Below are 14971 nucleotides of genomic sequence, written 5' to 3'. Positions count from 1 at the left end.
ATATAATGTTTAATTCTGCGAACAGACAGCCCCGAACCGTTGGAATTAACCAAGGATAGTTAAAATCCTCGACCCAATCGAGACCCCTTGAACTAAAGGCCAACACGTGCTAACCATTTAGTTCATACTATACATAACGGTATCAAGATATTGCAACCATGATATAGGCCTACGAGGTGAAAATAAAAAGCGTGGACTTTTACGCCGTTTCATTTCACTTTTCTTTACACGTTTCATAATAATTGAAAACCTTTAAGTTCTGTTCTCTTATTGCAAATTAAATGTATACGTGGATATTACGGCGATAACCTGTATTTAGGAAAAGATTCCGTAGACCCTTTGCGAACGATAGGTTAGATGCCAAACACGGCGTGGCTCCTGCAGCTCAGCTCAGACAATGTCACAGAGGTTAGAAATTCAACGCGGCGTGTCTTGAATGATGTCACAGTGGCTTGAGCGAAGCTGCCAACTTAGGAACCAGTAACAAGACTAGGCTATGACAAAAGATTATTGGTCTGGTTTGGTTAGGTCGGGCTTGCTACAAGACTATTGGCCAGAGGGGAACAAAGCGGTCAACAGGCCTCTAGCATCCCACACACTCCACAAGGTGACGTGATTAATCACCCTGTGAGTAATTAAAATGAATCTGGCACACTGCGCTATTTTATCCTTTTTTCAATGAAGTTGGCAGCCCTAGGCAGCTTATACCAACACAGAAAATGGTGGCAAATTTGTGTTTTACCTTATCTACGTTTTAATTCTTGTAAATAAGAATACTACTAGGGGTCGGTTAGTGGGTTGAGGAGAAGTGTTGGAACTACGAGGCTTGTAGTGAGGTTGCGCGTGAATAACCTGCGCACAGCTCTCCGGCCTACAAGATCCTTATGCAAGACTAGCAACTCCGAATCGCTCGTACATTCTCGCAACAGGTTGCCGCTATTAAATGCTAAGAGTATTGAGCAGTCCCTCTAAATTTTAAAAAAATGTTGCGTTTATTTCCTACGTACGATCAATCAATGCAGAAAAATTGTGACGGGGGACAATAATTTTCCGACAATCGATGTGATAAAATGATAGTTTGAGAAACGATGGATGTGGGGAAATTTAACATTTGTTTATATGGAACATTTTGGACCGAATAAATTCAACGATGAATACGGGAAAACAACAGTTCCGGGAACGATGCATCAAGGTTCTGCTGCATTTGACTTGTGTTAGTAATGTTTATAATTCCCCCCCCCCATGCCATCCTTTTTCATTATGTCTCAAGAAAATTTTCTGCTTAAGGATCTTCCGGATTTCTCTTTTCGAAAGTTGGCAGGCATGTTTTATTCCACCTAATCAATACATATACACAATAGCTGTACACAATTGGAACATTCCTATTAATCTTTCAAATCAGTCTATTCTCATTATTTCAGGAGACTGATGTGAACGGAAATTCAAGAATTTTAATGTGGACTAAAGTGTTTTGCAGTGTATTTATACTTTTAACTCAGGGTTTACAAACCCCATTTTATTTATTGAATGTGTTCTTACTTTAGTTAACTTGTGTAAATTATTAGCTGAAGATGACAGAATCAAATGGTCTAAATTAGTCCTATTTGTAAGATATATATATATATTTATTACATGGAATAAAGCATCAAGTTACGTACTAAAATTGTAAAAAGTGACTGTGTTTAATAACTAAAATTATGACAATTGTTAAAAAAAACACAGGTAAGTCATTTTATATGTTAAATGACGTGTTGAAAATCGATATGTCTCTTGATGTGATCTAAAGTGTCCCTTTGGTGCATCAAAGTCCTTGTTGATTAGCTTTGACCTTATTTACATTGTAGTGACAAAGTGTGTCCACTAACTTTCTAGTTGTAAAAGATTTTACCTCCCAGGTTGTGTGTATATCTTCAGTATATTCAAGTGAGGGAACTGTTGCGAGTCATGTGGCAGACTTGCTTTATCAGTTGAAGGAGACTGACAGAATCCATCAAGAAGCAACGACTCAAGTTCTATGGTCACGTATTTAGAATGGCGGACAAGCGGTTGACTAAAAACATGTGTACCATTCTCGATAGTAGACCTAACGTGATAAGTCGTTGAGGAAAATTAGGGAGGATCTTAAAAAAAAAAAAAAAAAAAAAAAAAAAAGACTAAACTGTGAAGACATTGCTAACAGAACCAGGTACTGGCAGCAGATCAGTTACTTCAAGATGAACAGCAGAACAGCGGGCTTTAGGTGCCAGAGAGATGATTCAACAATACTGGGCTGCAAAAAAGGCTTCTAAATATGTGTAACAGTTGCTTATTGTGGTTTCTAATGGTTGTAAATGTACTTTAAAAACAAAAGGGACAGAAAATAAAATGGCAACAAAGAAGCATTCATAAGAAATGCTAACTGTTGAGGTATGGTGGTGAGTAAACTTTTAAGTTCAGGTGAGCAATGAGCGACTCCCACTCCCTGAGCTAATGCCATGAGCCTGGAACGAGTCGAGAGCAGCTGACTTATAATAAGTTTGTGCTGTAAAGACTAGATGGCAAATGCTGAGTCAGAGCACAAGCAATGTCACAGCACTTTACTGGCTGAGTACATTATGTTTACGCAGTACAGTTGTACAGTTTGCTTGTTGTTCATTGTTGATGCTGTATTCTGAGACAAGCTTTTATGTTGGCTTACAATATTTCTGTGAGTGTAGGTAGTAGTCACAGGAGTATTTACTTATCACGTGTCAAAACAATTAATTTTGTTTCCTACGCCTAATCTAATGAAACAAATGTACAGTAATTAACATATTAATTTAGCACGAGACGTTTGTTTACAAAATCACTTTTGTGTTCCTCGCCGTAATCTTATGCACTGAATAGAACGAGACATTAGGCACAGTAAAACTAAGTTTAAATATATTTAGATACACGCCCCTTCACTTGTAACTGAGAACCTTGCAAGTAGGTAATAGTTGGGCCAGTATAAGGTTGCATGTGACAGCTGTGCAAAATGTTAGTCCCACTGCAATTGTGCATAAAGCGATGTTGCCGCCATAACAACAGCTGAAAAGCCTGAAAAGCCATACATCTAATTTTTGATCTGATTTTGATATGCTCTATTGGTGGAAAAATATCTAGTTCCCTCTATGGTAACTTAGAATTTCCATTTGGAATTGCTAGGCGGGCATTAATTCCATTGTGGAGTGTTATCTCCCGTATGCAGTTATCAGACTGTGCCTCATAAAAGGCTTCTGATAAGTTCACCTGCATACACCCCAGCATCAGTGGGGTAGGGTCTGACACATCGCACTCTGAAGAGTCTAGGGTCAGACCTAAGACGAAATGCTGGTTAATAGAGCAAACGCCTGAAAAGCCATACATCTAATTTTTGATCTAATTTAGTCATACCCATATGCGCAGGGATATTTCTTGCCTGCATCCATTCCGCTAACAGTTCTTTGCGAGCGCTGGAAGTAGGGGTCTTGTCCATTATTACGGAGTGGTAAGGTGTCCACAACAATGACAGACGGCAGTTGAGCTGTTGGAGGAGCTTCTTAAACCAATCTAAAAAGCGAACATGGCCATATCTTCTTCATAATCACTGTTGTTTTTGTTCTTTTCATTGGAGCATAAGAATACCCTATTCTACACAACCACAGGATGAACATGTGTGCACTATTATTAATTTAGCGCCCCTATCGGTCTGTTGATTACTGGAGCTTTTATATGACTGTCAACACTCCAAGGTTTAGCAATGCACTTCCCAGCATTCACCCATGTCTCATGCAACCACATTACCTCACGGTTATCCTTACCGACATGTTTATTTTTAAAAAAAAATACTCCTAGCCATCACAATACGCAAATTTTCAAGCAGCCCTTTTTTTCCATTAAATTTTTTATGTCAGAAACCTATGGCTCGCAGTACCAATTATTTTAAAGAAATTTTACCGCCAGAGAAAAGATTTTCCTGCCTAAGGGAGACCAGTCATTTTTCCATGATAGGGTATTCTTTCTTGCTGAATAATCGTACATGTCTCCATACTGCATCAGCCTGCAAAGAATAATCTCCTGTTAAAGGAGACGGCTTAATTTGTTCCTTTCCCGGAGTGCTAAGAAACAAGTCCCCACTATCAGCCCTGTTTCTGCTACTGCTATGTTCCCCAGTTCCTTTTTCCTTCAGGTCCTGAAGGCGAATACCTTTCTGAATAACAGTATGCTTTGAAAGCCCTAATGTTTGACTTGTACATTCCACAACTTGATCTGCAGAAACGGAGGGACGGTCATGCAAATGTATAATTCCCTCTCCCTATCATAATTTATAACTTTCGTTTCCATGTTCCCTCTCCCTCTTGTAAAACTCGCGAGTTTTCCAGATTATTTCACATGCCTGGCCACTACGGGGCACTTCTCGGCACGAAGGATTATCACTTCGCGATACATCACTATGTTATCATTACCGTGACATCACACTGCACTAGTTACAAAAAGAACTTCACAATTATCTCACAAAGAAAACACCACTTTCATCAACGCGTGAATAAGACCTGATCACGTGCTAGCGACGACAGACAAACAACAACACTTCGATGTGGATTTCAAGGTAGTTACAGGTGACACCCCTTTATCAGCCATATTGCCAACAACCACCAAATGAAAATAATTCGCCTTTATTTTGCAGCTCGTTTAATTAGGTTTTTTTTAATACTCTTGTTTTTTAAGGAAATAAAAGCTCATACACACTGTACGAAATACAAACTAACGTGTATAAATCGCATTATTGTACCTGATATAAAAAGTTGTGAATTGCTCGTTCTGATTCACAAGTGATGTTCTTCAATTGCTTTTTGTACGAGTGCCAACATGACCTACAGCTGTCAAGTGCAACCTTGTGCCAGCCCACTTACAGGCTGTACCTTACGTCAGAAGGCATATTCTGCTTCTTTACCTTCCTGAGCTGGAGCACTGCTCATTGGGCTGAATTGTGCCCTTTTAAAGAATAAAAGTCTAAGCATGAAGTTTATAATTTTGATGTAATCGTATTAACTGTCCCGTTGTATTTTATTTCACAAAAGAATACATCTAAATTTTGAATTATTGACTTAGTCGATGCTTAGAAGCTCTTTCCTAAGCATTTTGGAGTGTTTGTTTGCTTTAATCAATTTTATTGCAAACGTAGAAAACCCTACCTATAATTGATAGAAAAACCTGTTGAAGCAAATTTCAATCATTCTGCATTTTTTCTTCCCTAATTTTCCATTAATTGGTCCTGCTGGATTCATATTACTGCCCCTTTGAAATATTTCCTCTTAGTTTTTCAGACCAGAATCTTATGTTATAAGATTCTACATGCTCCAGACTATTTTCGTCTATTGCACAGAAAAGATGTATGAACATATTTGGTCATATACCAAGAATGTATGACTCGTGATTGTCCAAAAAAGTCTTCATCGGCAATGCAGCCTCACGAACCTAAGTACACAATCTAGTAGACACTCATAAAGCTCTCAGAAGTCAAATCTTAGATTGCTGTCACTCTTATCGTCCTTCCTTCATACCAATAAGAGAAATTTAAGGTTTTTTCAGACTTTACACCCATATTTGTTTGTACATTTTTCCTGGGACTATGTATGTTGTTACTATTGCCTTCAAAACTAATACATTTTATACTAATAAAAACATTGATTATTTTTAAAATTTAATGCTAATTTCTGTTTGAAAAATTGATCCTCTTTTGTTTCAGAGGAACTGATTCCATTGTTAAATGAGCGGGCAGGCTTTAGTCCAGATACTGAACTTATTTTATTTGAGGAAATCAAGCCCAATATGGTGGAGAGGATTGAGAACTACAATGAACCCCTGGAGAAGGTTCTGGAAGAGTTAATGGATGGGGATATTATAGTGTTTCAGAAAGATGAGAGAGACGACATGTATGATCTACCAACTTGTCGGGATTATTTTAAGTAAGTATGTCAATTAAATTATTTCCAAATACGGTATTTTTATACTTCTGATACATTCTCGGGTATATCTGGTGTGACTGTTGACAAAATGATTAAATAACCTGAATTGATTCTAGGATATGTACAGTAGATCTGCCCAACAATTACGGATCTCCCGGAATTTGTATGGATTTCATGCTAATAATACGGTTAAGGGCAGGGGTAGAAAAAACTAGAAATAATTCAGTAGCCAGCCCCTTTTTATCAAGAGCCAGCACATGTTTAGCAAGAAACAATAGCAATTGCACATTTGATCGTGACCATCCACTCCATACTTAGTTGCATTGTAATCCTCTACAGTGTGCGGTTTATGACTAGTGTCACTGATAGTAGGTTGGTCATGAGCAGTGGACAATAAAACAACTACCTTATTTGGCTTTGCTTTGAATGAAACCAGAGTTTTTTCACCCTCAAAGCAAAGCATAGATGTGGCAACATTTCTGTTTCTTGTCGACAGTAGTTCTAACTAACGTTTTTGTAGTGAACATGCCCCACGGGCATGATTTGAGTAGAGACTCGTGTGTGAACATTGAAGTGGACAAGGTCAATACAGATATTGTTAAAATTTGTAAACATTTTCAGAATACTCAGGTTATTGAATGCAGCAGTTTTGAGAGATACTGTTATACAAAACATGGCCTCCATCTAAACAATTCAGGTAAACGAAAGATAGCAAATATTGTTCTAGATTTTATTAATCTTAAGATATGTAGTGTAAAACAAGCAACTCCCTTGAGTTATAATACTGACCAGGAAAACTAGTAGAAAGAGCCAGCTGTACTTCAAGCTGGCTCAGTCAACTAAGAAAAGAAACTCAGGATAGTAAGGAATTTCAAGTTACCCAATCGCAACAGTCAAGTTTTAGGGAGGAAGGGGGTCTGAGATTGCTCTTGATAAACTGTCAAAGTGTAGTAAATAAACAATTAAAATTCGGTACATTGATGGAATCTTATGAGACTGATGTGGTGATAGGAGTGGAATCGTGGTTGAAAGAAGGGGTGGGTAATAGAGAAGTATTTCCAGAAGGGTACACAGTCTATCGTAGAGACCGAGGAGATAAAAAGGGAGGGGGGGTGTTTATTCTGGTGAAGGAAACTTACTGTTCACATGAATAGTTTACCGATGAAAGGGATGAAATATTAGGGATAAAATTAGTTTGTGATAATATGAAGGAGGTGGGAATTATAGGAACATACAGGCCTGGAAGAGAGGAAAGAGACATGGACATCTTTGAGAAAATAATAGATTATACTCGTAAAAACAATAATAATGATATGGTAATAATTGGGGGAGATCTAAATTTGCCTGAAGTTGAATGGAATGGAGCTGCAAGTGAAGCCCATGAACAGAAACTGGCAAATAAGTTAATTTGGGAGGGAAGATTTACACAAGTAGTACAAGAACCGACTCGTCTCAATAACTTACTAGATGTATTCTTGGTTAAACCATGGGAAATTGCTGATAAAACTGAGGTAATTGAAGGAATAGGAGACCATAAGGCTGTAATAATGGATGTAGGACTCGTACCAAAAAGGCTTAATAAGAGGGTTACACAAGACAAGAAATTGTACAGAAAAACTAAAGTTGATGAATTTGGGACTTACCTTAAATCACAATTCAGTTGTTGGATAAGTGAAGGGAGTAACGTGGATACACTTTGAGCTAAATTTAAAGGAATCATTTGGGAAGGAGAGAAGAGATTTGTACCTGTTAAGAAGGGTAAAATGACCTCAAACCCTGTTTATTATACAAGGGAAATAAGAAAATTAAAAAGAAAATGTAGAATAGTAAACAGGAAAATCAAAGAGGGTAGGGAGAGTAGAGAAACTAGAAAACAGCTAATGAGGGAACTGAATAGAGTGAAAAAGAAAGCAAAAGAGAATTATATGAATGGCATACGTCAAGAGGGTAATGACCATAAAGGGAAATGGAAAAAACTGTATTCATATATCAGGAATCAAAAAGGAAAAGGAATCCAAATTCCTACAATGGTGGGAGAAGGGGGTGAACATTATTTAACAGATACTGAGAATGCAAACCTATTTAGTAGGGAATTCAGAGATTCAGTAGATGATTGTCAGGAGTTGGAAACCGAAACAGAAGATTGAGAGGGAGAGACACAGAGGGAAACAAGAAGCTTCTCATTCACAAATGAAGATACTTTCAGAGAAATCCAATTGCTTCAGCAAGGAAAAGCAGCAGGAAGTGATCAAATTACTGGGGAGGTATTAAAGACAATGGGGTGGTACATAGTGCCTTATTTAAAATTTCTCTTTGACTATGTCATAAATAATAGTGGAATACCAAAGGAATGGAAGGAATCTATAATAATACCAATTTATAAAGGAAAGGGTGATAAAAGGAAACCAGAGAACTACAGACCAATCAGCCTGACCAGTATAGTTTGTAAAATACTACAGAGTTTAATATCGAAGTACATCAGAGGGATATGTGATTATAAAAATTGGTTCAGGAGGAGCCAGTATGGATTTGGAAAGAAATTTTCTTGTGAGGCACAACTGGTGGGATTTCAGCAGGACATATCAGATCAGTTGGATTCAGGAGGTCAGTTAGATTGCATAGCCATAGATCTTTCCAAAGCCTTTGATAGAGTGGAACATGGAATATTATTAAAGAAATTGGAGGGAATAGGATTGGACGTAAGGGTTACACGTTGGATAAAAACATTTCTAAATTCAAGGGTTCAGTAAGTCAAAGTAGGAAATAATGTATCTCAGGAAGAGAAAGTTTGGAAGGGAATTGCACAGGGTAGTATAATCGGTCCGTTACTTCTCTTAATATACGTAAATGATTTAGGGAACAATATAACATCAAAAATAAGATTGTATGCAGATGACATAATTGTTTATAGGGAAATAAACAACATTGAGGATTGTTCAGAATTACAAAGGGACCTTGAAAGTATCCAACAATGGGGTGAAGAAAATAATATGAAGGTTAATGGAGGCAAATCAACTGTTACAACTTTTACAAACAGGAGCTTTAAAACTGAATTTGAATATACTTTGGATGAGGTAGTTATCCCAAAAGATGGCAAGTGCAAATACTTAGGTGTGAGATTTGAAAGTAATTTGCACTGGAAGGGTCATATTGATGACATTGTTGGGAAAGCATACAGATTGTTACAGTCATAATGAGGCTACTTAAAGGATGCAACAAAGAATTAAAAGAAAAAAGTTACTTGAGTATGGTTCGTCCATTATTGGAATATGCAAACAGTGTTTGGGATCCTCACCAAGAATACCTAATAAAAGAAATAGATAGTGTGCAGAGGAAAGCAGCAAGATTTGTAACAGGGGATTTCAGGAGAAAGAGTAGTGTATCAGAAATGTTAAAGGAACTTGGGTGGGAAACTTTAAGTAAGAGAAGGGAGAAAACTAGACTTACAGGATTATATAGAGCCTATACAGGAGAAGCAGCATGGGGAGATATCCATGAGAGGCTTCAGTTGGAAAATAATTATATCGGCAGGACTGACCACAAATATAAAATTAGAAGGAATTTTAGCAGAAGCGATTGGGGTAAATTTTCATTCATTGGGAAGGGTGTGAAGGAGTGGAACAGTTTACCAGGGGTAGTGTTTGATCCTTTTCCGAAATCTGTACTGATATTCAAGAAGAGAATAAACAGCAACAGAGAAAATAAATGAAGTGTTAGAGGGCATTCGACCAGTGCAGGTTATTGTAAATTTAAAAAAAATTGTGTGTGAATAAATTAATTCCATCCCCTGGTCTAAGGAGTTTGGACAGCCAAAGTAAGGGACTGCCTGTAGGGGTGAAGTACAGTGGGGACTTCGAGGGCCCTGGGACCGCTACGGTAGCTGTGAAGGCCCTTCAGGAACTCTGAAAAGTGGTGGCAAAAGGGGCTCTGGTTAAAACGCAGCAGGTCGTTATGCTTCTTAGGATCCAGAACGGGTTAAAAAAAAAAAAAAAAGCAATGTAAATATTAATCCTATACCAGTTGTATAGTATCATTTGAAGTAATTCCACATACTGTATATCAGTTGACTATATTTGTAAGTAGTACAGGAGATATTATAAGTAGAATTTTGTAAACAATATAAATTTATTAAGGATGAGCTGTGTGTTTAATAGAAGACATTATTAGCTTAAATTGTATAATATTGTATTATAGGAAAATTTTCTTCTCTTGTTAATTTAATATTTAGTGCTTGACAATAATGTATTTTAGTGTACCATTTGCCACCGAGGTAGACACCTCATTTGCAAATAAAGAGATTTTGATTTGATATTGGTGCAAATAGTACCAATTAACGTTGGTTTGTCCTTTAAAAGATCATCTGCAAGTTTTCCCCTGAGGTAAACCATTTATCTACTGTGGCATTTCTATTTGATCCTCGCAGAGTTTTGGTAAGTTCCTTGACATAGAATTCCCCGAGAGGCATTCCATCTGTCTTTGTACATTTGCCTAGGTAAGGCATAGCATCTATCAGGTACTTGGTCTTTTGTGTCACAGGCCATTACTATTTTGATGCCATATTTGTTGGGCTTACTCGGGATATACATGCAGAAAGGGCATCTTCCACGAAAACCCAACAGTTGCTCGTCCACTGTTACAAATGGGCGTGCTTTATAGCACGTTCTGCAATTGTGAAAAAACTGTTCCCAAATTTCACGTACTGGTGCAAAATAATCACTTTCCCTCCTTACCTGACGAGTTTCCTTGTCGTCAAACTGCAAGCACAATACTAGGAATTCAAACATGAAGTTTATTACATGCAATACGATTATGTTATCAAGACCAGAACGGATGTTGCACCTTACATAAAGCCAGGGAAGGTCTAGGGATTCCCTATTACTGATGGTATTATTAATTTTAACGATTCCGAGTTTATGAAGTGCAGTTATTGTCCTTGGTTCACACACAATACAAATTCATTGTTCAAACGAAAGAATTGTCAGTACTTCGGCATTGCTTTTTTCAAATTGCACAGTCTGTCTGTGACCGCTGTGAAGTAATGAGACAACACGCGCTCGCTATCTACATTGTTCGTTGGGGTCCACAACAACTCATGCTGAACTCCGTCTGAACTGCAGTTAATGCAAGCATGAAATCACATTTTTCACTTCATTTCATCTGGGTTTGAATTTCATGTTTCAAAGAACAGTAACCAGACCAGATATCGTTTTATGATAGATCTGTTACTCCAAACAATCTCTCAAGCTCATCTAATTTATCATTGCTATTCAAAATAATATTTTTTGGATACAAAGCTTGAGAAATGGACACAAATGCTGATGGTGGGGTCTTTAGCTTTCAGTGTGGCTAGCTTGTACTGTGAAGAATGAGCAGCTTTGACAAATGTGTGTCTACATGCAGCCTGCTGTAGAGGAGTGAGCTTAATCAAAGCATCATTAGTTGAAGGTAAAATTGGCGTCAAGGTTATGCAGTTTGCGGTAAAGGAGATGAGAGGTAGGATACAGAGACCCTTCAAGTTCAGTAATAAGGTCAACCAATCCATCTGCATGATCTGTGACAAAAACCCTGTGGGAGTGAAGCTTATTCACTTCTTGATCACTCAGATCAGTCAGGTACTTAATACCACAGTTGTTGATGTCTTTCATGTCAGACATCTTGAAAAATATAACATCATCAGTAAAGTAAGCACTCAAATAAAAGACAGCTTGAAACCAGCTATTCCATCAGGTTATGACAGGTGCAGGAAAAATCTTTGCTTCCTCTGAAGCACCCTACTTTGATGATAAGAATTGTAAATAATTATATTTTCACTTTCTTTTGTCCAAAATTGTCATCACTGCGACCCAACTTATTGCCAACCAAGCTGTTCTACAGTGCCCAGCACTGCACGTGCATTAAATGATCCCCTATGACCACACTTAATGTTTCATAACACTGGGTCATGTACGGGGCACTGTCACTAACAAAAACTGTACTTCATCATATTGTACACCACAGCATGAGAGCAGTTTGTAGCATTTCCTGCATCAAGATAGTTCACAGAAACAACATGCAGCTCTCTTTTCGATCCGGCTGGAACCTGGAATATGATGATAAAAACACAACGTCCCATTCTATCTGTAGTTTCATCACCGAGTATGTTGATGTTCTTTTCTGGTGGTCAGATGCAACTTCTAGAAAAGAAGAAAGACTTCAAATTATACCAAAATAATTTAAAACTACTGGATCAATTGGGTACGGATAAGATAGCTCAATATGGAAATCACAGTCAAATTCGGTATCCTTCAGTTTTGCACGTGTTTCGATGTCGTAATACCTAAACTGTACTCGATCAATGAAATCGAAACTTACCCAGCAAAATATACTTCAGGTGGAGTTCTCATACATGGCAGCTCTTCATTTGAAAAGTCAGTAATCCATCCTCTTAGCTCTTTGCTTTCCAGCTTTTCCAGAGGTATATTTGCTTTGGCAAATACTTCAACCATGCGTTTCAAAAAGTTATCTCTGGAAATTTTTCGTCGTTTGCAGCTATCTAACTGTCTACACACAGAAGATTGCTTTCTTTGAGACCTACTAGCAGCAGGGGTTAAACTTTTGTTATTGCTTTGCTTACCCACTTGTTTTTCAGATTTAAGATGTTTCACAGTGCTATCTTTTTTCCCCCACTCAATTCGGCAATTACAATACAGTGGAACCATGGATTGCGAGCATAATTCGTTCCGGCAACATGCTTGTAATCCAAAGCGCTCTTATATCAAAGCAAGTTTTCCCATAAGAAACAATTGAAACGCGGGTGATTCATCCGAAACACAAAAATATTTATTCGCATACCATTTCTAATCAAGGGTTATGAATTTCATGTTGTTGGTCCGTACTGAACTGAGAATAACATATGAATAGTAACACAGTAAAGGTTTCCACCTATTCAGTACTAATATGTATTTACAATGTTATAAATTACATGGAACTAGTTTCGACCCACCTAGGGGTCATCATCAGCCGTATTAAAGGATACGTAAGTTTTTGTCGAATCCTAAAACATGTTATTTTTAACTGTAATAATCGTATGGATTTATAATTTATAAAGTGAAGTTTGGTAATGAGATGAGAAATGTTAGTGTGGTACAGGTGGGTAGTAAATAATAATATATATACAAACAAGTTTGGAACAAAGATGGAACAAAGTACAAGTAGGGTGCTTAGAGTTGTAAAAATATAACCTCGTGGATGTCAGTAGTCCTCGTACTAAAGAATTAATGTAAAATAACACATATAAACATATATACAAGTGTGTACAAAGTCTGGAGAGTAAAGAGTGATACTCTTTTAATGTCGAGTCGGCTTGACACTGATCACTTAAGCGGAGAAATTAGGCATTTGGTGTATTAAAGCTGTGTTGATCGGTTGCGTTGTTGATTGTTGGACGTGAAGTTATTTTTGAATTTCTGGTTGAGAAGAAGGTGGAAACTGCGCGTGGATATATTGATTCTCAGTTCTTAGCGGAAACCAAATTGCACACCATCAGCTATACTACACACACCGCAACGCGAGGTAAGCGTCCTTTCACTTTATGTTGACCTTTTCTTATCTCCATTTTTTGTTTTTTACCGACTTTCTCCATTTAAACAGGTCCAGGCTGATGATGACCCCTAGGTGGGTCGAAACTAGTTCCATGTAATTTATAACATTGTAAATACATATTAGTACTGAATAGGTGGAAACCTTTACTGTGTTACTATTCATATGTTATACCATTTCTAAAACAAAGTATAAAGTAAAATAAGTTAAAGTGCACTTTTCCTTACAATAGAATCATTGTTGGTATGAGGGAGACGAGAGATGACATGAGAAGAGTTACTGTGTAGCATGAATTTCACTAACGGAATCACTGCCATCTGTTCGCTCACTGGAATTGTTTTCTTTTCATGCAACTTTAACGAGGAACCTGTCCAGTGACTGTTGCTTTTGCCCCTTTTTGAGGATTTCACGAAAATGTGACATTGCATTGTCAGTGAGCTGATTCATCGCTAGCACTGCTACAGCCTTATTTGGGTGGTGTTTTTCTACAAAATTTTGCACTTTTTCCCACATTTTGCACTTCCCGAATTTCAGTTGAAGTGAGAGATTCCATTGACTTTTTCTCCTCCTCAAGGCCTGGAGGATGAGCAGGATCATTGTCCATAATCAGCAAGGCTTTGAGCGGCAGATTATTTTCTGAAAGGTATTTCTTCACTACAGGACCAAAGACCTCGTTCATCCATTCAACAGGCGAACAGGGGAGGGAAAAACGTAGGCCCACATGACGCTCATATTGTGGAACCTCACTCGCTTATCAAGTTACAATTTATTTAAAATGTTTGCTCATCATGCAAAACACTCGTAGACTAAGTTACTCACATTCCGAGGTTTCACTGTAGTTGCAAAATACTGACGCTGAATCTGTGGCATATAAACCATCTTTGCATATTGCTGAGCCCTGTCGTGCGCAGTTCTTGTCGTGCACCCCTTAACCTAAATGATCGCTTGTCTTTCTACTGTTCACTAGTTTAAATTTTGAACAACCGGAAAACAACACTGCGTCTATCTTGTTATTTCCGTGACACTTGATTTACCTTTCAATAATAATCAATACAGATCTTATTCCCATTGTAAATATTGATTAAAGTCAGTAAGCAGCAATCGATCGGCTACTTTTCTTCATCGATCGGTTGAAAGATTTATGCATCATGTTTTTAGTATTTGTGACGATTTTGCCGAAATATGTTGTTTTCGCCAGTAAAATAGCACATTTTCGCAGAATTCACACCAAAATCGTATATTCAAACTAATTTTGAAATTTGTGTCATTATTCGCATTTTGTCGTACTTCTGTTTATGCATAAAAATGTATTTATTCCACATTAGAATTACCGTAGGCTCGTGATCAAGGAGTTTTCGCCAGAAACGAACTAGTGTTAATGATTCTGACGTGTTTGCCACCCATCCAACATCATCTCATAGGTTAATTTTCGTTTAACTTCTGGA

At 37.6% G+C, this 14971-nt stretch overlaps 1 protein-coding gene across 2 annotated transcripts in view; it reads left to right on the top strand.

Annotated features, from left to right (window-relative positions):
• The window catches only part of Usp7 (Ubiquitin-specific protease 7), a 458856-nt gene that overhangs the window by 314537 nt on the left and 129348 nt on the right, over positions 1-14971 (top strand). For both annotated transcript variants that reach the window (XM_067150095.2, XM_067150096.2), the window contains exon 15: positions 5729-5948. In XM_067150095.2, coding sequence (XP_067006196.1) covers positions 5729-5948 — 220 coding nt within the window. The remainder of the gene's footprint in view (positions 1-5728; positions 5949-14971) is intronic.

The sequence above is a fragment of the Anabrus simplex genome, chromosome 6 (genome assembly GCF_040414725.1).
Source record: "Anabrus simplex isolate iqAnaSimp1 chromosome 6, ASM4041472v1, whole genome shotgun sequence".
Taxonomy (NCBI): Eukaryota; Metazoa; Arthropoda; class Insecta; order Orthoptera; family Tettigoniidae; genus Anabrus; species Anabrus simplex.
The sequence above is the reverse complement of the archived record's forward strand: the minus strand, read 5'-3'. Positions and strand labels throughout refer to the sequence as shown.